The sequence below is a fragment of the Hipposideros armiger genome, unplaced genomic scaffold (assembly GCF_001890085.2).
Source record: "Hipposideros armiger isolate ML-2016 unplaced genomic scaffold, ASM189008v1 scaffold_266, whole genome shotgun sequence".
Classification (NCBI taxonomy): domain Eukaryota; kingdom Metazoa; phylum Chordata; class Mammalia; order Chiroptera; family Hipposideridae; genus Hipposideros; species Hipposideros armiger.
Genome location: NW_017731616.1, coordinates 2448133 through 2474752, shown reverse-complemented (window position 1 = coordinate 2474752; position 26620 = coordinate 2448133). Strand labels below are relative to the sequence as shown.

General features: G+C 40.7%; 3 protein-coding genes across 8 annotated transcripts in view; 1 reads left to right on the top strand and 2 right to left on the bottom strand.

The window, feature by feature from the left end:
* PDK1 (pyruvate dehydrogenase kinase 1) overlaps positions 1-234 on the bottom strand; it is a 29589-nt gene extending 29355 nt beyond the window's left edge. Inside the window, exon 1 of one of the 2 annotated variants that reach the window (XM_019656802.1) lies at positions 1-234. In XM_019656802.1, the coding sequence (XP_019512347.1) occupies positions 1-178 (178 nt within the window). In that variant the 5' untranslated portion in view covers positions 179-234. The other variant, XM_019656803.1, reaches the window with a different exon arrangement.
* On the top strand, positions 174-26620 carry LOC109390400 (translation initiation factor IF-2-like). Of its 4 annotated transcripts, none has more exons than XR_002125560.1 (4): positions 368-834; positions 15774-15856; positions 24129-24267; positions 26516-26620. XR_002125560.1 is itself a non-coding variant. In XM_019656804.1 (2 exons), the coding sequence occupies exon 1, from the start codon at positions 177-179 to the stop codon at positions 765-767; it is 591 nt and encodes a 196-aa protein (XP_019512349.1). In that variant the 5' UTR covers positions 174-176; the 3' UTR covers positions 768-834; positions 1945-1981. The 4 variants fall into 4 exon arrangements, 1 of the variants encoding a protein (XP_019512349.1); XR_002125559.1 differs by having other exon boundaries at positions 26477-26620; XR_002125558.1 differs by having other exon boundaries at positions 26120-26620.
* ITGA6 (integrin subunit alpha 6) overlaps positions 13570-26620 on the bottom strand; it is a 72149-nt gene continuing 59098 nt past the window's right edge. Inside the window, exons 24-26 of one of the 2 annotated variants that reach the window (XM_019656801.1) lie at positions 21262-21387; positions 18028-18157; positions 13570-15825 (exon numbers count right to left, since the gene is read on the bottom strand). In XM_019656801.1, the coding sequence (XP_019512346.1) occupies positions 18050-18157; positions 21262-21387 (234 nt within the window). In that variant the 3' untranslated portion in view covers positions 13570-15825; positions 18028-18049. The remainder of the gene's footprint in view (positions 15826-18027; positions 18158-21261; positions 21388-26620) is intronic. The other variant, XM_019656800.1, reaches the window with a different exon arrangement.

Here is a 26620-nt window from a genome sequence, read left to right as displayed (position 1 = left end):
CGAAGTCCAGGAACTGCTTCATGGAGAGCGGGGACGGCGAGAAGCGCGCGTAGAAGTCCACTTGGCCCGGAATGCCGCGTTCGGGCGCCGGCCCGGAGCCCGAGTGCGAGCCGAGGCTGCGGCTGGCGCTGGAGCGGCCGGCCGAGGCGGCTCCGCGCAGCAGCCGTGCCAGCCTCATGCCGAGCCCCGCCGGAGGAGCCGGAGCCCCGCGTGCCAGGTGGCTGCTCCGCGCGGCGGCCGGGCGGTACGTGAGGGACGTGGCGAGCCGCGGGGGCGGGGAGTCCGTCCGCGACTGTCACCGCCGCGGCCGCCGCCCCTCTCGCCGGAGCCCGGCCCCCGGCGCCGCTGGGCGGGATCCAGGGGCGGAGGGAGGGAGGGAGGAGGCGGGGAGCACGCGGGGGCCGGCCCGGAGCCAAAGTCAAGTCCCCGCGCCTCCGGGCGGAACCCGGAGAGCGCTGGTCTGGTGGCAGGAGGCTGCGGGGCGCGCGAGGCGGCCGAGCCGCGGGGGGAGCGCCTCCCCAGTCCCGGGCCGGTCCCAGCCGCCGGCGGGAGAGCCTGCGGGGCCCGCGGCGATCCGGCTCGCTGAGTCGCGCTGGCGGCGTGGTGCTCGCCCTTCCCACGCCCTTTTGCAACAGATCCGACCTCCCGGGCTTCCTCTGCCCTCCGGGCCTCAGCCGAAAGGCTCTAGGACGGGCCTGGGCTCCGCTTCCACACGCCGCAGTGTCCCGCTGCGAGCGCGTTCCAGACACTCTCCCCTGGAATGCTAGCCCCACGTTTACGAGGTGAAGACACTGAGACCCAGAGAGCTTCAGGAGCTGATCCTGCCGAGCAGCGGTACGTAAATAACAAATGGTGAACACTGAGGAGTGTGGCCCTAAATAATATCAGTGACAGCAGTCCCAGAGGATAATTGGCAGGCAACTTGAATCGTTATCTGCGGGCATTCTTGGCAGAGTCAGCAATGGATTCAATATTTAAAGAGTCCCTGCGCTCCGACTGCCCATCTCTAACTGCAGCCTTTGTATTTATGGTGACTGCTTGGTTGCCACACCCTTTCCAGCTTTCTAAATAGTGAATATAAGCCTAGACAGTTTCTAATACTATAGGTTTAATTGCATAGACAGAGCTGTAAAGGGTGCCATCTACAGTGAAAAATCACTGCTGTGCCTTCTCTCCACGGCTGCTTCCCCATATATACATCCTCCCAGTGCTTTGGTATATCTTAGATGCAACACACTTACCTTTCCATGGGTGTGTTTATGTATATATATACTTTCAACCTGAAAATTAAAAGCCAGAGAAGCAACAAGCTTTTATTTGAGATCATCAAGAATAGCTATTTGGGAAGTACTGATTCAGGCAGAAACCCAAATAGTGTTCTGATTATTGGGCGAAGGCAAGAGGTTTTTATGAAAAAAGGAAGGGAAATACATGAATAGGAGGAAGGAGTTTCTATGGGTACTAATAGGCTATTTTTTAACTATGCATGGCTCGTTATGGATTCTAAACAATGTCTTTAATTATCAGCCCTTAACAGACAGGAAGTTGGCTTTCCTGTTAGCTTTCCAAACAGTTGTTTGGAAAACAATGCTGCCCAGTCTAAACGTTATTTGCCCAGTTCAACCATTCCTAAGGTTCAAGGAGTAAGAGGTACAATGCAGTTCCTCTGGAATGGCTGCTGGGACTCCATTTTAAAATGGCTCCATTTATGCCTATAGATAGACAGGTAGATATAGATATATAATATAGATAGATATACCCAGCAATTGCTCATATAGAATGACAATTCATTTCTTCATGGTGATCAGGTTGTATAAAAATATATGTATAGGGCCAGCCGAGTGGCTCAGCTAGTTAAGAGCTCGCTTGGGAGCACCAGCTCTGAGCAGCAGGGCTGCGGTTCAGATCCCACATTGAGGGCCAGTGACGCTGCGTCCTTTACAGCTAAGATGGTGAACAACAGCTCGACTTGGAGCTGGGCTACTGTGAGTCACCGGCAACTGCGCAGGCTGCAGTAGGGCTGCAGTGGGCTGCCATGAACTATGTGAGTGGCTGGCAGCCAGCGTGAGCGGCCTTCCAGAGGCCGGCGACTGATTGCCTCACCCGGGAAGAGCACAATGATAATACCAACATGGGCCAGTGAAGCGACATCCTCCACAACTAGACTGAAGAACAAAAATAGCAATTTGTCTACCTGTCTGTTCCCCTTCCATGATTCCCCAAAGCTGTTCCCCTTCCCCAATTCCCCAATTATATATATATAATGACATGAAAGTTGCTTTTTAGGGTATATCAGCCCCCCAAGTTTAGCTTGAAAGAGACCATTGACCACCTAGAAACAAGGGTAGGTGGTTGGAGGGGTGGGGTGGAAGCATTACTTAGCATATTACCTAAAAGCGGTTCCTCTAACCATTTTTTCAGGGATCTGTTAACATGGTGGTTGTTAAGACTTTGATAAAACTATCTTAGAGGAAGCAGTATGAACATAAAATCATGATATGTAGAGAAAGTATCAGAGGAGGTTGTCTCATGTTTGCTGCCTCACCAAGCATACTCTCTACCTTCCCAATCTGACTGGCCTTCATCCATTCTATGAATATTTGTTGAATGCCTACTAATGTACTAAGTAATTACTAAGTAATGGCCTATGTGGTTGGGAATAAAGTCGCATGCAATTTAGATAGGATCCCTTTCAGATATGCCTGTTCTTACAAAGCTTATACTGTAGGGTCCAACGTGGTAGAATGTTATAACATGTCTTCAGATATCAGAGAGCATGCTCTGTGAAAGAATGATTACGTTTATTCTTAGTGACCCCCACAGCAGACGGAGGACTTGTGCATGGAAACTAGGAAGACAGATCTGACTCACACATGGAAAAACTTCCGATGGGTACAGCCATTGGACTGTAAAATGAGCGGCCTGAGAGAAGGGGGGGTTCTTGTCAATGACCTTTCCAGTCCAGCTTTATCAGGATGGTGCAGAGAGGGTTATGGGGAAGTAGTGTCGTGTAATGAAAAGAGCATGAGCTCTGGTTTCAAATTCTGGTTCAGCCAGGTACTGGCGATGTGGCCTAGAGTGAGTTACTTACCCTCTCTGAGCCACAGTCCCATACCTAAAAAAGGGAGGATAATATCTGTCTTGTTGGGTGACTGTGACATAGATAGTATAGCTATCTGTGTGAACACAATGCCCAGCACATACTAGACCTCCTCAATAAATGGCATCTATTTTTTTTTCTATCATTATTGCTGTTTTTATTATTTCCTTATTAGGATTTTATCAGGACCACTCATATTAGTTTGGCCTGTAGCCAACTTTACCAAAAGTTTGAGACAAAACAATTTGGAATTAAATAGTAGACATCCTTAAACTAGACCTTCAACCAATTTCACAGCTGTGTTCCAGCCTCCCTTCATGTTGCCATCCTCCTTTCTTCTTCCTTCCAGACCTCTCCGAGCTCCAGTTCTCACACCCTTATGCACAGAATAACACAGCAGTATTATTCAGCTCCCTCAACCTCTATTAGCAACTCCGCTGCTTTGCACCTAGTCATGTTGAGGTGCTCAGCTAAACATTAACTTGTGTGGAATCACAGAGGCCCAGCAGAAACCTTGAGATTTATTTTAGCAAGGTACATTCTCCCAGAAACCAATCCAACTGTTTTATAACGTGTTTTTTTCTTTTCTCCAAACAAAAGTATACTCACCAAGCTTCCACCCAATATAGGGAGAAGGAATCTATGAGAACACATATAAAATGACACCAACTTTTTGCTTCTTGGTGAAAGGCATACAGCCCAGAAGCTGGAGAAATATTAGATTTTTTTCCAGGTATCTGTTAACATGGTGGCTGTTAAGGCTTTGGTAAAAATATCTTACAGGGAGCAGTATGGACATGAGATCATGATATGTAAAGAAAGTAATCAAGGGCCGGCTGAGTGGTGCGATGGTTAAGAACTGGCTTGGGATGCCAGAGGGCCCCAATTCAGATCCCACATATGAGGGCCAGTGACGCTGCCCTCCACAGCTAAGATGCTGAACAACAGCTCGACCTGGAGCTGGGCTGCCATTAGTCGCCGGCGTCGGCGTAGGCTGCAGCCCCTGTGGCAGTGGGTTGCCATGGGCTACCGTATGTAGCCAGCAGCCAGCGTGAGCNTGGGTTGCCATGGGCTACCGTATGTAGCCAGCAGCCAGCGTGAGCGGCCAGCAGCCGCAGTGAGCGGCCGTCCAGATGCCGGCGACTGATCTGCCTCACCCGGGAGGAGCACAATGATGGTGCCAGCTTGGGCCAGTGAAGCGATGTCCTCCACAACTAGACTGAAGAACAAAAGGACAGCAACTGTTCTGTTCCCCTTCCCCTGATTCCCCAATTAAAAAAAAAAAAAAAAGAAAGTAATCAAACGGTGGTATCTTTTATATGAAGTTTACTAGGGCTATCGTATTTAACTGTAAATATAAAGTATAGTCATATTCTAAGACTCAATAAAAATCTTTACATATAGCATACTTGGGTCAGATCCTCTAAATTCACTGAGAATTTATGATTCATGTTGGGCTGATTTGACTGAAGAGTGGAAAAAGCAATAAACAAGCTAGACTATGCCATCTGTCTCCATTACCTCCTGGCTTCACAGGGCTCAGAGGACAAAGGAGAGGAAAGTTACTTTCCTGCCCCCTTCCTGCCAGGCCATGATTTGTGTCCCTCTTAAGTGGGACCCCACCCTCTGCCCAGGGAGCCTTAGAGGTGGTACCGGTTTCCCTCTGTTGTTAATTGGGGTGCTGCACATCCCTAGCTGCATACTTCCACCTACATCTCTAAATAGTCCCTTCCAAAGACTGTTCAACTTCCCCTTTGAGTGTTCTTCCATTTCCTGTCCCAGAACTCTGACTGACACATTAGAAATATAATTTTCAAAAGTAAAATCATGACTCTCACGCAGCTATAAAACGAACACATCATCACCACATTGTACACTTTAAGTATCTTACAATTTTGTCAATTATATCTCAGTAAAGCTGAAAAATATAAAATAAAATGAACACGCCAAAAATTCAGTTAACACGATCATTAAATGAGGCAACCAGAACCGAAGACAACCAGTTCAAAGAAATCAAAAAACAGGAGTACAGAAATGACTACAAAGGGCTGTAAAACTGGCTTTTTTCCCTCCTTAGGAATCAGGAACCCTCCACCTGACAGTATTTGCATAGATATAGGCAAGAATTATTTGTATTATCAGCTATCTACTATTGACAGAGTTATATATAGCTCAAAGACAATGACTCAGAATCACATACCCTGGAAAGCTGCGCTCTAAACCATGCATTATATTCCACTGGAGCAAGATTTTGTTCCCTGCATACATTTGTCTGCATTCTTTAAGGAGTACCCCCATTTGACTTATTACGAGTGTACTGACGTGGAGGCCATCCTATTCACCAGGACTTGTTTTAGGGAAAACACCATATTTATCTGAAGTAAGTACTGTACTGTGATATGCTGTTGGAGTCAAGAGAGGCTGATTCCCCCAGAAAAGCTCTCTCAGAACAGCTCTGTGGGAAGCCAGGGGAGGAATTCCCTTTGCTGAGCAAAGGGGCAGGGGAGGTGGGGGAGATTGCAAGGCTCTTTCACAATGAGCATTCCCTGTAACCTTCAATAAAGTTTACCCAAAAAAAAAAAAAAAGTAAAAGATCGTTAAGACTATCTTTTATGCAAATTGGTGAAAAGAATGGGTTTTGCATGAGAATTGGAGCCCATGGGGACAGCAATTACACAAGAGGAGCCTGGGGACAGCAATTACACAAGAGGAGCCTGATTGGTGGGAGGGCTGAGGGGGACGGCGAGGGTGCAAATCCCTAAGAATTTGTGGACTAGGACAGGGAGAACTCTGCACTTAGACAGACTTGGAATTAGCGATTTGAGGCTAGGTCCCTGAGGGTCGATAGATAAGTCTCCCGCTGATGTCTGAATTATATATGCCATCAGCAGAGTTCAAGTTCTCTTTTTAAAATTCTGTTGGGGTGGGTAGTGTAAATTTCCACTTTCACCAATTTCCCTTTATTTCTTCCATTTCATTTCTTCTTAGGTTCTTAGCTGCCTATTTCTAGAGTTCATTCGTTCAATAAGTGTCTCTTTAGACATGCTATGTGCTGGGCAAGCCCCATTTTAGGTTTCCGGGATACAGCAGTGAATAAGATATCCAAGTCCCTGCTCTCCTGGGACTTCTAAGGGCAAGAAACAGATAATAAATATATAGATTACCTCAGAGTGTTAAGGCTGGAAAGATGATAAAATGGAATGATTGGGTGTGTGTGTGTGTGTGTGTGTGTGTGTGTGTGTTTGTGGGAAAGCTACTGTTAAGGCTGGAAAGATGATAAAATGGAATGATTGGGTGTGTGTGTGTGTGTTTGTGGGAAAGCTACTTTATAAAGGAGGTCTATGAAGGAGCAAAGGCCACTCAGCGATCAGGGCCTTCAGAGGCCCTAAGAGAAAAAGGTGTTACTATGACACCTTCCCATCACGATCCTAAAAAAAACAACCTTCCCGCCCGCAAGAAACAGAACAAAACAATCCCTAAACTTGTTGGCCTGCCTTCATTCATAATTCAGTGTGTTAAAGAGCAAAATTCAATGAAGTAAATCTGAAGATCTACTTGGTTATATGCAGTGATTCATGAATCAGGCAGCATCTCTTATCTAGCAATTAGAACGGTGCTCCAAGGGGTTGTATAAAATGGTTCTCATAGGAAGAAGGGTATGGCAGGAGAGTTAGCAAAAGAAGAGAAAGGATTGCAGTTAGGCGCTGAATAACGATGTTTCATGTATCAGTCAACGGACAGCATAATACAACAGTGGTCCCATAGGAATATAAGGGAGCTGAAAAACTATTACCTAATAACATCATAATGCAACAAACATATCATTTACATGTTTGTGGTGATGCTGGTGTAAACAAATCTGCACTGCCAGTCGTATAAAAGGAGAGCACAGGGCCGGCCGAGTGGTGCGATGGTTAAGAACTGGCTTGGGATGCCAGAGGGCCCCGGTTCGGATCCCACATATGAGGGCCAGTGACACTGCCCTCCACAGCTAAGATGCTGAACAACAGCTCAACCTGGAGCTGGGCTGCCGTGAGTCGCCGGCAATGGCACAGGATGCAGCCCCTGCTGCAGTGGGTTTCCATAGGCTACCATGTGTAGCCAGCAGCCAGTGTGAGCAGCCAGCAACCACCGTGAGCTGCCATCCAGAAGCTGGTGACTGATCTGCCTCACCCAGGAAGAGCGCAATGATGGTGCCAACTTGGGCCAGTGAAGCAACGTCCTCTACGACTAGACTGAAGAACAAAACGACAGCAACTTGTCTGTTCCCCTTCCCCCAATTCCCCAGCGCTGTTCCAATTCCCCAATTAAAAAAAAAAATTTTTTTTTTAAAAAGGAGAGCACATACAATTATGGACAGTACATAACACTTGATAATAATAAACGATGATGTTACTTGTTTATGTATTTACTATATTATGCTTTTTATTATTTTAGAGTGTACTCTTTCTACTTATAAAAAAGTTTGCTGTAAATATGTCATGTTACCCAGGCAGCAGCTTAATACATCTCGTTTTATGTGTCTCTTGATTGTATCGTTTTCTCTTATGCTTGATTTAATCTCAGTGTTTGTTTGTATAGTAACATGCTATACAGGTTTGTAGCTTAGGAGCAATAGGCTATACCAGAGGTTGGCAAACTTTTGAGACGGAAAAGCCAATCCTGTCCCTCACAACAATTTAAAAATTATTCGAGAGCCATAAAACAAATGAAATCACCATTATGTGAATATCCTTTAAAGATTTTATAAATGAAACTATGATAGTTTTATTTTCATTTTCAATTTTACTTCAGAGCCACATGTACGTACCCAAAGAGGCACATGTGGCTCGCGAGCCACAGTTTGCCAACCCCTGGGCTATACCATACAGCCTAGGTGTGTAGTGGGCTCTGCCATCTAGGTTTGTGTAAGTACATTCTGTGATGTTCCCATAATGATGAAATCACCTAACGACACATTTGTCAGAACATATCCCTATAGTTAAGCAGTGCATGATTATATTTTTAGACCAAACGTCTTCTTTAGGGGGAGAAGGGAATGGCAAGGGTTTTATCATGCATATTACCTCTTCTTTCTATTGGGGGTAGAGAGGGCCCACATGACAGATTACCTCATTGGTGTTGACCAGAAAATTCCAAACTGGTTGATTAAGATTACATTTCTGGTGAAGGCTGAGACTGCAGTTAAGTTGGGTAGTAAATCTAGGTTTGGTAGCATGGGCTTTAGCACAAGTGATGCCATTTTGGGCTTGTGGTTCTCTCTTTAACAAAAGTAATCAATATGCCATTCCATTGTGGGATATTTTGGAGGTCCTATCTAGGCTCCAACAAGGTGCACAAGGAATAATATGATTAAAATCTGCCTAAATATATCTGTGAGCTCTTAACTAAACAAAATTCTAAGGAATAAGAAAGCATTGTCTTTGGCAACCTTTATTTCTTACGAGTTCATAAAAATGGTGCATGTTAGGGCCAGCGGAGTGGCGTGTTGGTTAAGAGCTGGCTTGGGACGCCAGAGGGCCCCGGTTCGGATCCCACATATGAGGGCGAGTGACGCTGCACCCTCTACAGCTAGGATACTGAGCAACAGCTCAACCTGGAGCTGGGCTGCCATGGGTTGCCTGCGACAGCGTAGGCTGCAGCCCCTGCTGCAGTGGGTTGCCGTGGGCTACCATGTGTGGGCAGTAGCCAGCATGAGTGGCCAGCAGCTGCTGTGAGCGGCTGTCTAGGGGCTGGTGGCTGATCTGCCTCGCCCGGGAAGAGCGCAATGATGGTGCCAACTTGGGCCAGTGAAGCAACGTTCTCCACAACTAGACTGAAGAACAAAAGGACAGCAACTTGTCTGTTCCCCTTCCCCCAATTCCCAATAAAAATCTTTTTAAAAAAATGGTGCATTTACATTAGATAGTATCTTAAATGTGATGAAATTTGGTTTAACTGTTTCTATCTGGAGTATAGAAGCTCCATGGCTCTTTTAACTCTGTAAGATCCACATTGGGTTAAGATTTTAGGCAGCAAGCAGAAAACATCCTTTTTGGAACTGTATTCCCTTCCATCCTTCCTGCAAACTACCTAGCTCCTGCCTGAACTCATCACTTTCATAAGACTGTGCTAAAAGCAGCAAGAAGCAGCCAAGATATGTCAACACTGAATCTTTTTTTACCCTTTCTCCTTGGCTGGGATATAGTCTGCCTTCCAAGGTATCACAGATGGTGGTATTATTAAATGTTTTGCATAGCATAACAAGAAACACACCATTCCAGCCTTTAACATCTGATTTCTCTGTACCTGTATCCAGACATTTTCATGGAGCCAATGCCATATGGCCATGCCTAGGTGCAACAAAAGTGGAAAGAGGGATTTATTCTCAGTAGTACATCTGTCCAGCTAACATTTGTATTATCATGGTAAAAAGAGAAAGTGGACATTGGGAGACAGCTCAGTGGTAAATGGAGTTGAGATCACCTGTGGAAAATATGAAGCCACAGAGAAGTCTCCACTGTAACAATGTTTAAGGAATGATCAATAGTAGAAGCCAAGGGAAGAATGCTTTGAAAAATGATGGGGGATTTGATACTGTTAAGTAATCTCCAGCAGCCAAACAAAATGAGAGCTGAGAATCTATAGTCAGTTGTCTACTAGATTTGTTGGGGTGATAGATGGGAGGGGAGTTGGGGGGCTTGGTAAAAAAGGTAAAGGGATTAAGAAGTACAAATTGGCAGTTATAAAATAGTCATGATGTATATGACAATATGCCCTATTTACTTAGGGCATATAGTCAATAATATTGTAATAACTATATATAGTCTCAGGTGGTTGCAAGACTTAGGGGCAGATCACTTCATAATTTATATAAATGTCTAACCACTATGCTGTACACCTGAAATTAACATATTGAATGTGAACTGTAATTGAAAAGTTTTTTAAAAGATACTCAACACTGAATTTTAGGCCTCCACAACCATACTTAATTGCAGAAACACCCACTGTTAGTCCACCTTTCAGATCTCATATGAAGGTATTTCATAGAATCTAATTCACATGCAAAATCCTAGCTGCAAGGGAGTCTGAAAAGGTATTTTTAGCTTTCCAACTAGATGAAGGGTAGACTAGAAGTTGAGCAAGCCGATCCACAGTAACCTATCACATGGCTTAGGCGTTCTATTCATTTACTTTTGTTTTTCTGGCAGAAGTAGTTGGGTTGTTTGTTGTGGGACAAGGAAAAGGAAACCTGGAGAACAGTTGATGCTTGAGAAAGGAAATGTCCAATTGCTAACCCTTAACTCTTAGTTAGCCCGAACCTTATTTTAATCTTTTTGTTTTGTTACTGATTTAGAGAAGTCGCTTTATCAGACCAACATATCAGTGCTTCTGTAGATCAGCTACTAGAACTGGCATAATGTCCCCATTCACTTGCAATAGTATTCACTGTAAGGGGATTTTGTTTCTAGCAGGGAAGGTATCTTGAAGGTATCTAAGACCAATGTCATCTATCCTGTCAAGGCAGTGAAAGCTATATGCGCAGATATAACAAAGGTTAAAATGATCCCCGATTGCTTTATCCACGTTTGAGAATGTTAGGGGGTTGGAAGTTGTATAGAGGTGAAAAAGGATGGTGTCTATTCCCTGGAAGCCTAAGTAGAATCCTACTTATTCCTTAATACCGTTTTACAAATGATGAAGTTAAAACCATTAGGAGTTAGTAAACTTGACTAAGGTCACACAAGTAGAAAGAGGCAGAGCGAAGACTTCAATGAAGACTGACTCCAAAGATCCTTGCTATCCTAAATGTAATCCATGGACCAGTGGCACTGCAGTGCCTGGAGCTTGTGTGGCATGTAGTCTCAGGCTCTATCCCAGACTGCCTGAATCAGAACCTGCATCTTGACAAGACCCCCAGGTGATTGTTAGGCATGTTGAAGTGTGAGGACTACTCTCAACCACTCTGGTTGATTAAGACTTCCTAACCCAGAGGTGGCTTCCTCAGGTAAACACCCTAGAACTTCAGTTCCATCAGCAGTTTGATGACACCTAGAATCAAACAGATTCCAGTCTTACTAGGGGAAAATGGGTTTTTGGTTTTGCCTTTAACAGACCTTTCTGTCAATGCATTGGGACGTGGGAAGGAGAAATGGGAGTTTTCAAACCCTGTTCTTCCAGTGACAAACTCTGGTCTAATTTACATAGTGTAACTCCAGCACAAGATGGGCTCTGTAAGCACTTCCTCCTCTGCAGAGCAGTAAGAATCTTAACAGCAGATCTCAACAGAACACTCAAATCTATCTACTAGTTATTGGTGAATTGAATACTTGCCTGCAGGGTTTTGAGTAAACAAAAGAAGCACACTCTGTCCCTGTAGTTTGAGATTGTTTGCAGATGTTCTAGAAGGATGAATAGTGTATGATAAATTTTATCTGAGTTGTCTCTGCCCATTTCAATGACCCTGGCACAGGCAGCCTGATTGAGAAATGGCTCCTGGGCAAGAACAAAGAGAAGACTGAGGCACTTAAACTTTGCTGACTGTAGCAATTTTTGCTACAAAAATTGCACTTGACTCCTTCACTTCAGTGTAATCATCAACCATTACCTGGTTAGTTTCGCCCTTTGTGGCACCTGGCCCACCCTTGCACTGTGCTGGACCAGTTTTCTTACTCAGATTTGTTTTACAGTTCACTTATCCTTAGAAGATTTAACCGTGAATTCCCTTTATAACTTTCCACTTAGATGGGTCTCTTGGTAACACCTCTGTAGACCTGGCCTCAGCCCTAGTACACAGTACTCCCACATTCTAACAGCTGGATAGAATGTCTTTCAGAGTCAGCAAAACCTATTTTTTAAGGTACAAGAGAGAAAATACATGCTATTTGACCATAATCAGGGACTCCTAGAAGAACAGATGCCCACTAGCTTCTTTGCAATAGCCACTTTTAAAATCATTCTCAAGTTCATTTTCTCCATCTCTTTGAACTTCTCCTTCCCCTCAATCTAAGTAGTTGGATCATAAGAATGGTTGGACCCTATCCTTTGGTCTCGAGGAACTGCCTTTAATCATTTACTTGATGCTACCCAAGCTGATCAAACAACTCTTCCACATTCCTGTTTTCCCAGCCCTGAGGAAGTACTTATGTGGAACCGAGACACCTACAGCATTTCACTCTTTTCCTTCTTTAAAACAAAACCTATCGATCCCAGTCTGTCTTCCCACATTGTCTTTATGTGGGTTAGTGTACTAGAGACCAGTTTCTCATTAAGATGTCTTCATTTAGGATAGAATGTGCAGTCTTACACTTACTTCCTATGTCTGGACAATTGAAAGCATTCCCCACCTCCATCTACCCCACATTCTAGAATACTCTCAACCACAAGGGCACAGCATAAGCACATGCATGACCCATGTGAGGATGTGGCAAGTAATCTGCAACCAACAAAGTGTCAGTGTTTGCAAACGGTCCCAGGATATCCCTATATTAATACCATCATCCCTGGATATCCTTATACTAATACCATTATTACTGCTAGGCATTCCTGTATGCTTTTTGGGAGGGAGAGAAAAGTGAAACCACAGGAGTCATAAAAAGCACTGCCATGACCTCCAACCAGCCCAGGTCATTTATGCCATAGCACGAGCCAAAACACAGCTACTGACACCCTTAATGGTTATGGTGCTTATACATTAGTGTAGTGATTTAATCTGGGTATATTCATGAGACTGGCTAAAAAAGGTTCACCACCTCTGGCCCATCATTTTTAAAAGTACAAATCATGCATTTCTTTGGGTGGTAATACCTGTCTCATCTTCAAAGAATTAAGAAGGCTATGACTTAATATATAACACCAAGTAGAGTGGAAAACTATCACCTAATACACGGGACAGATAATATATTTTAGATTGGTAATTTATTCAGGCCAGGGCATGCTATATTGTCTGGGCATTATATACATGCTTTATTTTCATTTATTAAATTGTGATAACTCAGCTAGAGAAGATTCATAAAATCACTTCAATCTAAATGAGATCCTTTGGTAAAAAAAAATATATTTTCTGACCAGTCAATTATACTAAATTAGCCCTTGGTCGTCAATATAGTGACACATCACAGCTGGACTGCTCTCACATCCAAAATGTGTTCTAAGAAGAAAGCAGCTTAGGTATAAGAATTTTTATTTTTCATGCCATGGTATCATTGCTAAATAATACCCTATCCATCCCTCAGACATAAGCCTTTGAAGCAGATGAATCAATGCAAACAACCATCTCCCAATTTCTGGGTATCTTGAATGAACCATCTTTAAGATCATTTTCTTTTGAGCATCAACTGAACAGTAGACCCAAAAGGGGGGATCATATTTATATTGCATTATTTTTGCATATGTTTTGCTGATCTGAGATTATATGGGACACTAAGGATATGTAAAAACGTCAAAACCTTTAGTTTGGCTTGATAAAATAAAAAGAAAGGCAGTTCAGGTTACTTATAAGTTTAGAGCTTGTTTTATATATACAATGCTGTGTTACTAAGCAATGAACACTTTCATAAAAAAATTTATTTCACACTTTTATACAAATATCCACAGGTATTTTCTAATCATGAAATAATTTTACAATGCTAGTTAGTATAAAAATGTATCAAATGTGAACAGACCAGTGATTTGACTTGAGATGACATTTTTAACAACTATAAATTTAAACCGCTACATTCTTGTTTCTTTGTTATTTAACCACCCTTCCACCCTCCCACCCCACCCTTTTTTCAGGACTTTCGTTTTTTTATAACAGAGGTCTATAAACATGTTGAAAATATCAGCTTCTTAGCAACCTAAAAAGCCAGTGCATTGGGTTCCAAGTTACCTAAGCAAGAAACTGAGATTTTAAACACTGTTATGACCTGCTTAGAGGTTTTGTAAACAAAATATCATTTGTAAAACAATTTTTGTGAATGTAAATTCCAAAGTACAATTAGAATAATGTTCTTAGTATCTTCAGGGCATAAGATTTTCAAAAAGAAATAAAATAAAACTCCAAACAACAATGGCACATAGCTGTATTTTGCTCTTTTAAAAGATTGAGACACTGCTTACACTATGTCAAACAAATTAGCACCTGTTTGCTGTTGTTCCCCATATAACTTAACATTTTAAAGCACAGTAATTAAAAAAAAATCAGCTTTCATATCTATTCAATCTCTATTAAATGTATAGAATAATAGCTTCCTCCGCCCTCCATTTTTATAATTAAAAAACAATTTAAAGTTCTTGTTAGAGTAGTCCTGAAGTAATTTGGGAAATACAGAGAGGGGAGGAAACAAAGGGAAAAATAGAACACTGACTCATTGATTAAATTATTCAAATAACATTATAAACTTAAAAGCCATGATGTTCTAATCTGACTTTTGATATCAGATACTCAGTAGTCTTACACTGGATCAGTTTGGATCCACCATAGGCACTCACCATTTCTTTCAAGTCCTGTATATACAGCAGTGACGAAAGTTCAAGAAACAAACCCATTATTTCCAAGATTTCCTGAAAGTTATAGCATGAAATTCAGAAATATCACACAGGGCTCTAAACTCAAAAATCTGACGTCTGTTAAGAATTAAACATCTTACAGTTAATCCCATTTCTTAAACAAAATTTTTGGGTGTGGAGGGAGGGGTCAGGGCTATTATGAAGGAAGATGTTTTAATAACTTAAAACTTATCTGTAAATTATAACAACTCTGGGACATTTATAAAGAATTATTTTCTTTTTGCAGTACATAATTTAGGTCCAACCAATGACCTCCCATGTTCTAACTGATTGCTTAATCCAACCTGAAGGGCAAACTGGAGAATCTTTGGCCTGTTAGTCAATAGAAAAATGGTTCGTAAAAAAGAAAAAAAATAAATACCATATACAAGTAAGTATAACTAAGCATTCAAGTCTGTTGCACCTGTGTGTCTTAGGGAACAGGGAAAATGAAACCTTTATGTATTTGGTGTGAGCAAGTATTCACACATCTAGGAAATGGAAAGATGGCAGGATGGCAACATCACCTTCTATTGCACATTTAATTTTAAGAGAGTACTTTAAATTGAAACCCAACTACCCCTAATGGCGTTGTCTTGTAATGTGGGACAGTTAACGTGCAGGTTCTCCAGCCCCTATGGGAAGAATGTTTGCAGGGGCAGTGCCGAGGTTAGGATGGTAACTCTGTTGCCTTGGTGACTGTGGGTGCCTTCTTGCAGCTACACTGTTGGGAGGATGTCGTATGAGCATAACTGGGCAGGCCCTTCCCCGGCACATGTGAGTCAGCCACACCAAAAACAAAGGCAACTCGAAAAGTTAAATTAAGGCAGTTAAAGAAAAATCCATTCCAACAGTCTCAAATTTGGCTGTGCAAAACAGGAGCCGTAGGCTACGTAACAATGTCCACAGCAGTGAAAACTGTAGGTTCGTACTGTATGTAGTCTGTCTGAAGTCACTATTCAGGTTTTGGAACAGGCTTTTAAATCCATTTGAATTTCTGAGTTGGGAAAAATTAAAAAAGCAGTTTGGGTACTGTGAAGCCTCTTTGGCGCCCCCTAGGAGTAGCTTTCATTTTCATTCCACCTTGTGATCCACTGTTTTTTTTCAAGGTTATCATTATATTTTTCATCTTTGATCTCTCGCTCTTCTTTCCGGATCCTGACAGCATGATATCGGGGAACGCTATCATCGTACCTAGAGCGTTTAAAGAATCCACACTGGAGAAGGGGAAAGAGAAACAGAGACAAAGTAAGTAATCTCAGGAAAAGCAGGTACACTCAACAGGAATGTCTACACTTTCTGCTCAGCCATGCCTACCTCTGGACTAAAGGAAAAAGACATGGTTTTCTTTTAAGAAAGAACTAATAAGTCGAAAAGAACTGATAACAGCCAGTGGAGATAAATGGAAAGGAAGAACAGCTGTAAAACTGGAAGAAAAGTCCGTTTTTTCCATCTTTTCTTTACATTTTGTAACAATGTACGCCATAGCTCCTTACTAAAATTTAAGAGTTTCTGAAACGTTGCTTCCATCTTTTATAATCACCATACTATAATGTAACAGATCTAATGTTTAGATTATTAAAACATCATTTTGAAGAAAAAATTTTAAGGTCATAAACCAAAGATTATTTCATGCCCCTCTCCCACTAACAAAATGGAACTCGGGTCACATATAGTTTACAAATAACAGTTTGAATATGCCAGTGTTCAAAGGGGTCAATTTAAGAATCCTCTTCTGCGAGGCTCCAGTACACATCTCTCATTAGTGAGAAGGTAATTTACACTGCTTGGACTTGCTGTTGTGCTTCCAAATTAAGCTCTTTCATTAATAAATCATGAAATTCTGTTCTGTAATGAAATCCATCATGTACCACGAAGAACTTGAGAAAAGTATCATTGGATTGAATTTCAGAGCATCACCTAATTTCTTCTTTTTTTTTTTTTTTTTGCAAAAGGAAAAGACGTGTACATTTAAATTATTAATGAATATATATTTTATTCATTTAAAAATATTCAATCTGATTCAAAGTAGATTTTTACTGAGAACATATTGGATATTTAAAAATCAGACTGAATTTTTTTACAATGCATATGCCTTTTTAAAAAAATGTGTTTTCAATTTTAAAAATGCAGATAGAAGGATGAGGAGGATACTTAGAATGCTTGATTAATGTTTATTACATGACATCAACAGGAACAGAACATTTACATTGAATGAATTTATATTGTAAGAATGTCATGGGGCAGAATAAAATTATGTGCAGTTATCACTGAATCAATAGGAAAAATGGACCAAGAAGTTTTGTTCTGAGCCCATTTCTGCATGGACTCCTTTATTATTCTGTGCAAAAAAAAAAAAAAAGCCAAATAGCTATCTATTACAAAATGGGGCTCTTGCTCCATTTAAATAAAGAAGTCAAGTTTGATATGTAAAATTGAAATGGAAATGTTGGGATTCACTGAGACCGTGCCATGGAAAGGGATGGATGACAGGAGTAATTCTACCCTCTCATGCTCACAGAAATGGAAAAAGGAATCACTGCCAATTCCTGTTTCCATGGATTTATAAATAAGAGAAACAAAACATGAACTTAAAATCAGCTGATGCCCCAAGGTTGAATCAAATCTCTTGGAACATGAAACAAGGTCCAAAATCCATTACAACATATTGAAATAAATACTATCCAGAGCATTTGTATACTAGAATTTTGTATATTGAAGGTCACTTTGATAAAGAACTAGCTTCTGAAATTGGCCATAATATCCATCATGCCAGTAGTCTTGGTTTGTTGTAATGGTCTTCGACCCATGGTAGATATGCAGGAAAAGGAAGTTGCATGCTTAGCTAGCATAAAACAAGTTCTGAGCAACAATGAAAGCATTCCAAGCCTTCCCCCATCACTTTATAGCAAGGAGATCAAAAAGATGACAGAGAAAGCCTTCTCATCAAGAGAAACACCATGTTTCCAACATGCAGCAGGTTAATTAGGCAGTCAACACAAGCGTCTATCCGTGGGAAATTCCAAAATGGACAAGAAATCTGGAATGATTTCTTATGCATCTTTGAAATTCCAAGTGGGATACTGCATACTGGATTAACAACACATGGCAAATTGGGCTACTATGGAGGTCAAAGCCTACGTACATCCTTTTGTATGTACGTAGATTGCAGTTTTCTTCACCACTGTGGGTTATGTTGAACAACACAAAATAACTCACCTGCAAAGGGAAGATTCTTTCAGTATTAAAAAAACTGAGTTTTTAAGTGAAATAAATAAATTCAAGCAAGGCAAGCCAGTGTGGACATTTGGAAACATCTGTTAATGGGACACACACACAGCAAGCTGTTGCTCTTAAAGTTAGCCACCACAACCATAGCAGGTCCCACAGCTAGCAATTAAAAAACATTGATCAATTACCAATTACAGAAGTAGATCAATACTATGCATCAGAAGTAAGCCTCTCTTTATCAGATGGCTGAGCATGGATCTCAGCCTTGTGATATGTGGCATCATAATGATCTTTCTTATTTCTCTTGAAGAAACCACACTACAAGGAAGCAAGGTATTTAGTCAGTTTTACAGTTTGGTGTATGAGAGCTAAACCAAAAAAAATCTCAGATTTTAATCTGTTTTCTATTCATAGCTTGTTTACCAAGAGACCACTATGGATGAACCAAAAGTGAATAGCCACTGTACTATGTTACATTGGGACAGCAATCAACCCAACTATATTACCATGGGTCTCCCTCTAGTCAAATATTTATATGGGTGACATTGGTCAACTAATTGATATTTCTATTTGTAACAGAAATCCTGAGGACAAAAATTATTCTAAGAGGGAAAATATGTACACATCTGATTATAGCTGTGGGTGGTTTCTCCTTGCAGGAGAATATGGACTCTAAAACAAGCATAAGATTGACTTCTGCAGTTTATTGAGGCAAAGGTTAAAGAACAAATTCTCTAAAATTTAGTACAAATACAAATAAAATAGAGATACTATATTTTTCTGCCTTTCACAGTAAATTTTATGGAACAAATGCCATCTATTTGAGGCCTTTGGATTTGTGGGTTGAATCACAATATAAATTTGAATATACCATCATGAAAGAATGATTGCAGTCATTGTCACAAATTCTGAACCACCATGTAACCCTGAAGTGGTAGAAACCTATGCTCCTCCGCTTAGGTTACTCTAAGTGAGTATCAAAGTGTAATTCTACTTTCTACTATAATTTCCTTCATTCAGCGATGGAGTACTTTTACCTTGATCCTAAGGCCATGGAACTGCCCTTTGAAATACAACATGGTCAAATAAATCTCTGCCCTCCTGAAAAATTCTGCTTCCTAGTCTGGCAACTCTTTGAAGTAAAAAAATCTAGATCTGCTTTGTACAATATGGTAGCTACTAGCTACATGTGGCTATTCAAATATAAATTAAATTTAAAAGTCAATCCCTCAGTTGCACTAACCATATTCCAATTGATCAACAGCCACATGTGACTAGTGACCACCATACTGGATGGTACAACTTCAGAACATTTCCATTAATCCATAAAGTTTTACTGGGCAGTGTAGATCTAGACTATTTATCTTAATATCTACTTGTGGCTCTCAATTTAATACACAGTGAGCACTCCCAGCCAACTTTCAATAACATGTGCTAGTAAATAGGGTGGGAAAAGGAATAAACCAGAAACCGAGAGCCCTGGTGCTGCCTCCAACTTGGCAACATTCTTAATTAATATCCATGGCATAAGCATCTTTGCAAAATGAAGGTGACTGGACCAGCCTGGAGGACTTTCGTCTTTCACCCCCAAACAAAATCCTATGCAGAATCCCAATATTTAAACCAAACAAAATCAGAACTAGTCTGGCTGAAGTGGAGATGTTGGCCCAAGCCCTATCTGCTTAGTCCTGGCACCTACATGGATGTGTAAAACCCATTTTAAAGGCCACTGAACTAGAGTCCTTTCTGGCCCCCAAATTCTATGACTTTAACACATAACAAATAGTTCAGTTTCAGAAAGAAGAATATCTGTAAAATAATAAAAATGATTTTCATGTGGGGGTTGTAGATGTTGTCTGATTAGAGTTCACTTGTGAGTTGGGATACTTCAGAATTAAGAAAAAAAGTCAATGAGATCATCTAGTCCAACCTACTTATTAAACAGCTAAGGCAATTTGCCCAAGATTATATAGCTTGGATTTCTTAATTCTCAGCCCACTGCTATGTCTCACCCTCATTAAAGACTGACAATAAGACCTGCTCCAGAAAAGATTATCCTTGTGACCTTTTCCAGAGAGCACAAGAAGGCCATCCTCAAATATACAACCTCAAATTCAGTTCTTGATGTCAAAATAATCATCAGGGTTTCTCTTATATTGGTTGGCTGTGCTTAACCAGAGAAACCTATTGCCTGAAATAAACATCAGAGGTAGGACTGGCTAACGTCCCCTGTGAGGAAGAATCTTGACATGAACAGATACCAAGCTTCAATCACACATTTGGAAGAAACCAGAAAATTATCTCAGATTAGAAAAAGGAAGTTACTTGGAAAGAAAATCAAAAAGGTGATGCCCGATATTTGAACATGAGACTATCCTGAACGCTTGTCCATTATACTTTTGGATCCAAGGAAAGGATAAGGATAGTTTGATCCTAGAGATTGTTGGCTGGGGTTCATAATTCTTTATGCAAAACTCACTGGACTAGGTATGTTTGGAAATCGAGAGCTTTGAGTATTTTAGACAAGTAATATGCATACTTAATGCCACTGTAACCAAAACATTAATATTTCTGCAGTGAAATTAATGAATAAAGGATAAAAACTATAAATAGCCTCTCTTCACATCATGTCAAGTTTTGCTACCAAATAAGTCATTACAAACTTTCAGTTTTCAGAAGTTTTTTTTTTGCAATTTGTAATTGTTTGTAAGGGACCATGGACCTCCATTACTGAGAATAAATCCAAATCTATAGGTTGTAATCTTTGGCAACAGAAGTATGCATCCATTTCATACACACTTTTTTGTAAACTATTTACTGGTAGGAAGAAGCAGGGGGAAGATACTACATTTTATTTGCAGGACCAATCCTAATGAAGAACATATTGAACCCAAATCTTCCTCATGTTTGGTATAGGCTATGATGACTCACTTGAGATGCAGTTATTCATTGATTTCGTAATTTTATATTCCTCACCTAGCTGCAATGATAGAAAGCCCAACAGCTGCCATGAACATTTGTTTACAGAAGTTGAAATTAACAGGGATACAGATTCTGATTAATATGATACTCAACAATTTGGCATAGGTTCAGAAGATGCTAAACTAGTAAAAATTTAAAAATTGTTATTTGCCAAACATGCTAAATTATATGTGAAAAACACCAAAATTTATACATTTAAGCAACTTCTTATAATGTATAAATAATATACTTTTAAACACAAAGTATTAGGTAGAGATATGCAGGTATTTATTGTAAAATTCTCAAATTGTATGTTGGAAAAGTTTCATAATAAAATGTTGCAAAAAAGGAATAAATGAAAAACCGAAATGTACATATGCTATCAATGTTCATGTACTTTTTTAAAAAAAACATGAAATAAGGTTTAAAATCATAAAACTCAAATGCCAGATATAACTTACCTTCCATAATATAAGAACTAATACAGCAAGCATCAAAATCCCAGCGAGAATAGCCACGAGGATGATCCACCATGGGACTCCCGAATGCTGAGCCACAGTCTTTGAGGGAAACACAGTCACACGAACCTACGGGACATACAAGGGAGCAAGATGATTATAAAATGGGGTGACAGTTAATATCAGGAGTTTATAGTTCTCATTCTGCTTCCGGGCACATGTTGGACAATGCAGCCTATGGATGGAAAAGATGCCTCTTGGATACAAGATCCTCTCCCTTCATAATGGAATATGAAGGCATTCCTTAGAGATCTTTTCCCAGAACCTGGAAAATGCTGGGGTATGTTTTGACGAAGTGGTTATTTCTTTGCTACCTTATCTTTTAAGAATTTTTGTTAAGGAAAGTAGAGAAAACTGTATAATGAACCATCATTTATCATCAAGTTTCAACAGTTACCAATACACAGCCAGTCTTGTTTCATCTATATAACCTGGTATCTTTTCGAGAACGGTAATATTTTTTAAAAAACTATTTTCAGCAATAGAAATAATAGGGCCAATTTATGCACAATTAGCCTGCATTCCACACTTAAGATTTTAATGATGCTGTGAAATATAAAAACAGGGCTGGAGCTGCATGACTGATACCATTTTAATTTTTCCTTAGGATATCACACTAAGGGCCCTAATGAGCAAAAAAATCTCCTATAATAGCTTGGTGTCACCTTCGATGACAATGTGTATCAACAAACTAGATTCTGAATTCATTCAGAGTTAGCTTAGAGCTTTAAGCTGCAGCTAATGAGAAGCTTAATCTCTAAACATTTGATAGTTGGCAAATGCCAATTAAACAGAAACAGTTCATTCAGAAATCTAAAAAGTTGCTTATGGAAATTCACAACAACCTGGTTAATGTCAGGTTGGAACTCAAGTGGATTTTTGTGATGCCAGGAGATTATTTTTCAAAGCACATAGAAGACCTGGTGCCTGCTATGAATATGACTTTATAAATTACACTAATTAGAAATCTACCAGTTTGAAGTTCCTGATATTTCTGAGTTAAGAGAATATAAACAGTAAATAAAATTTAGAAGGACCATTAACTTCTGAGAAGTATTTTAGTCAAGTATTCTATATTCATATTATTGAACACTGGATGCTGCCTAAAAATGCTTCTATTGTAGGTCTACATTGTACTTTCATACTTCTGTTGACAAAAACATCCAGCCTAAGAGAAAGCTTATGAAAGTTTATTTGAGCCAAACTGACAATTGCAGGGGAAGCAAAATCTCAACGGATTGAGAAAATGCTCCGCAAAGTGATAGTTTGCAGTTTATTTTATACATAGACTCAAGGGAGGAGGGTTACATGAAATCCACTGATGGTAGATTAAGGGGGTGAGAGAAAGTAAAGTGGGGAAATCTCTGGATTTGGATAAAAAGTAAATTGAAGAGACAGGTGTTTCTTTTACACAGGTGGGTGCAGGATAGTTAATAGTTCACGTAGAGATGTTAATCAAGGGACAAGAATAATAACTAGGGATTCTGTACTTTCCTTCTCTGGTCTGGAAAAAGGGATTACTGATATTCCAAGGATGTCATTTTAGGTGCAAAAAGACAATAGACAGCCTCACTTAAGGTGAAGATTGACTTTATGAAGGAAGCTTCAGGCTAAAGATGTGACTTCCAGCCATGGCCCACCTTAGTTATGCATTTTATGTTCACGCCATCTTATGTGGTTATTTCAGTCTCCTGACCTTGTCAGGTTTAACCTGTGGCCCCTTTTCCATCCTCACTTCTATACTGTAATTATCTTTTTTTCTTTAATCTCTTCATTAAAATACGTCCCTTTCTACTTATACCAGAAAACAGCTATCAACCTTATTTGAACCATAGAAAATAGTTAAAAGCAGAAGACTTGCTTTTCTTTAAACATGTAGTAGAAAGGAATTCACAATTACAGTTTCCAGCCAACTAATTGACTGTAACAGGCAGGCATAAACACCTTTGTCAGCTACCAGGTTTCCTGTTTTGCTCTGAGGTTTGGCCCTAGCTCCCAGCCCCTAGGGGGGCCTCAGAGTTCACTTCCCCTCACCTCCCTTCCCCCCACAGATGTCCCAGCTGTAAGGTAAAAACAACACTTTCTTGAGATTACTGGTTCTAGCAGCGAGATATCCATAAAGTAGGGGAAAAAAAATGGTGCAAGACCAGAGAAGAAATAATGCAGCTGATGTGACTGGTAAATTGACTACTCTAAAACAAAGCAAAAAGATAATTTCCATTAGCCTATGCCGAATCTCATTTAACTTTGCTTCCCTACTATCTAGCACAGGGAAGACACCGAGTGTGTCCTTGGGGGCAAGGTGACAACTTGGAAGGGCCACCCTCATCTGTAAGAGTAAGTTCTGATAATCCTAGACGTGGAGAGTAGGGACTGGTCCATGGCAAGGGGAATCAGCCTTATTATAATCACACTGTGCACTAAAGCCTTTTAAATGGCTAACAGGTGGAGGAAATCACTCTCATAAAAGGCTGCCATCCAACAGCATAAGGGATGAACAAGGTAATGTTTTATTTTGCAGCCAGGGGCCACAGCAGGGTGGGGAGGTGGGAATCCAGCTGAGAGCTCTAAGCCCCAAGTCTGGCCTTATAGAAACTGCAAAACAAATCATTGGAAAAAGACTGAGGACCAAAGTTACGGACTGGGCTACCCACTGAAAGGGCAGATGTGCCGTGGAAACGCAGTCTGTGTGAAAGGCCACGCTGCTGCAGACTAGTGAGAGGCCAGTCAGCAAGACTTTATTGTTTGTTTACTTCAACTGTCAACTGAAGGTGTTTTTGTTTTTATTTTTGTTTTGTTTTATTTTGCAGGACCACAGTCATTCTCCAGCTGGTATTAGTAATAAGGGACGACCAGCTCGGAGCTGCCATCCCCAGAGCTCTGGGAAGCCTTGTCTCATTCATTCATCTTGTCACAGTAACTGTTACTGATGGACCATGACAGGTTAAGGTGAGTAGAAATTACCCCCAACTCCAGAAACAATATTCTTTTTTGGTTTCATTAACATCTAGGCATTTCCACAGGGGTGACCCAGGCATGTGCATGTCCTCCATCATGTGCCTGGAGGGCCTGAGCTCTGCTGATGCATTAAATTCCATCGCGGGTGATCAGGGAGGGCTTAGCCTACATCAGCTTGCCCACTGCCAGAATGCTCCCCTAAATCACTGTGTAATGTGATGCCCTCACTCTTCCTGAAGAGCAGTACAAGAAATGGCTCAATGAAGGGATTTTCGTATCTTCTGTAAAAGTCTATTCAAGACACCATCCCTCTAGTGAGTGTTCCTCATATCAGAAATCCAGCTTATAATAATAGGATCCCTATCTCAAGTTCTCTGAATTTAGAGCAAAACAAAACAAAACTCATTCCCCTGAAGAATGATGTGCCTTCCCTTACCTATCATATTTCCTTTTATCCATAGCAGCTAGGAAGCTTAGATACTCTCTTCCTACTTCCTTAGGAGTGAATTGGGGTACATAAGTACAACCCATAAACAGCCCTCTCCTTCCGTGGCTTAATTCAACAATTCTCTCCTGGTTCACCTTCCCCTAGGCCATGAAATTCTAAACAGTTGACTCTGTATCTTATTCACCTTGGCTTCTCTAGCATCTGTACAGGGAAGGCACACAGTCTGTCGTTAATAAGTACTTGATAACTGGATGGATTTAATTTGATTGATGCTAAAATATAACCACCTTATCTTTTTCAATTACGTAACCAGCTCTGTCTGTGTTATAACAATGACTTAAAAGTGTTTTATTGATACGTGAACACAAAACTCTTGAAATTGGTTTGGTTATAAGGAAACAAAAAGGGAGGGGTTTTTTTTTTTTCTTTCTTTTTTAAAGGCAGGATTAGGGTAAAAGCGATGGGAAGAAGTTTCAATATTAAAACCAAAAGACAAGTCTGAATTAGTCAACCTCCTTTACTTCTATCTCCAAAGAAAAATGATCTTCAGACTGGAAAGAACAGATGAACCAAGATAAAGATGAAACTGAAACCCATAATAAGGGAAGGAATTCAAAAGGAAGGCCTGACACTTGAACTAAGCTAAAATCTTTAGCCCTCCTCCCCCTCCAAAAAAACCCCTGCTCCTTAAAATACTAAAGAAATGTGTAGATATGATACCTGAGCTTTGTAAGTCAGAAATCACTGTTAATACAAGAGATATCAGAGGACTAGAGATAAGACAATATCTCGTTTTTCAAAAGAAAGGGGTTTCACATATGAGACCAGTAATCCATTCACAAATCTACCAATTATTGAATAAAATAGGATCAGAGAAAGACTCCATCCAATTCCCATTAGCAAGCATGAGTTCTCCAAGCTCTAAGAACATTAAATGCTCAAAAGAATCTCATTCTCATGTGTGACACAGCCACTAAACTGACACCAATGCCCTCAGTTCTGTCATCTAGAAAACAACAGCACTTGATGAGGAATTGTGGACCCGAGCTTTGGTCCTCTCTCCCCATACTGGTCCTGTGACGCTGACAGAGGGACAACCTTCCTTGGATTCAGTTTTCTCATGTGCATTTGAGATTTGGGGACTTTTAATGGGGGAGCAAGTGTCACAGTCAAAGAACAGGAGCCTGAAGTCAGGTAGTTATAGGTCAATCCAGAACCCCAAATTACATCCCTTCTCTATACCTGCTTCTTTCTTTTGTAAAATGGTTACAATGTCTGAATTCTTTGGAAGTTACATGGTAGCACATAGGTAAAGTGTCTAGAAAATCTTAGGCAGTTTATTAATGCTTTATTTATGTTAGTCCGTCCCCTCTCAAGTGTTCTTTCTCTTTCCAGCTCTAAAAATTCAGTGATTCTCAGTTGCTGATTTAAAATTACAGAAAGCTATGGCAGCTGCCTTCAGTTGGAGAGTTGGAGAAAGGATTCTCTAGGAGAGTGTGATTTAGTTGACAGTCCCTTATGATGCCTTATGGATATGACCATGACAGATGGGCTGCAGTAACATGCAAGGATAATATAAGGCCACATAAGGGTGACCATATGTCTAGTGAGCCTGGGACAGTCCAGGTTTATAACACTGGTCCCAGCAACCTGCCCCATTTAGCATCTGCCACAGACAAATATATTCTTGTTTGGATGATACATTGTATGCGTCAGAAACCAAAGTGATCAGGAAGCTCCCTGGATTTTCAGCTGCCTACAGGACTGAAGCCAAACTATTTCCATAAATAGATCAGTGGATCAACTTAAGAAGAGTAATTCAGGCCGGCCGAGTGGCTCAGTTGGTTAAGAGCTTGCTCAAGAGTGGGAGCTCTGAGCAGCAGGGTCGCCGATTTG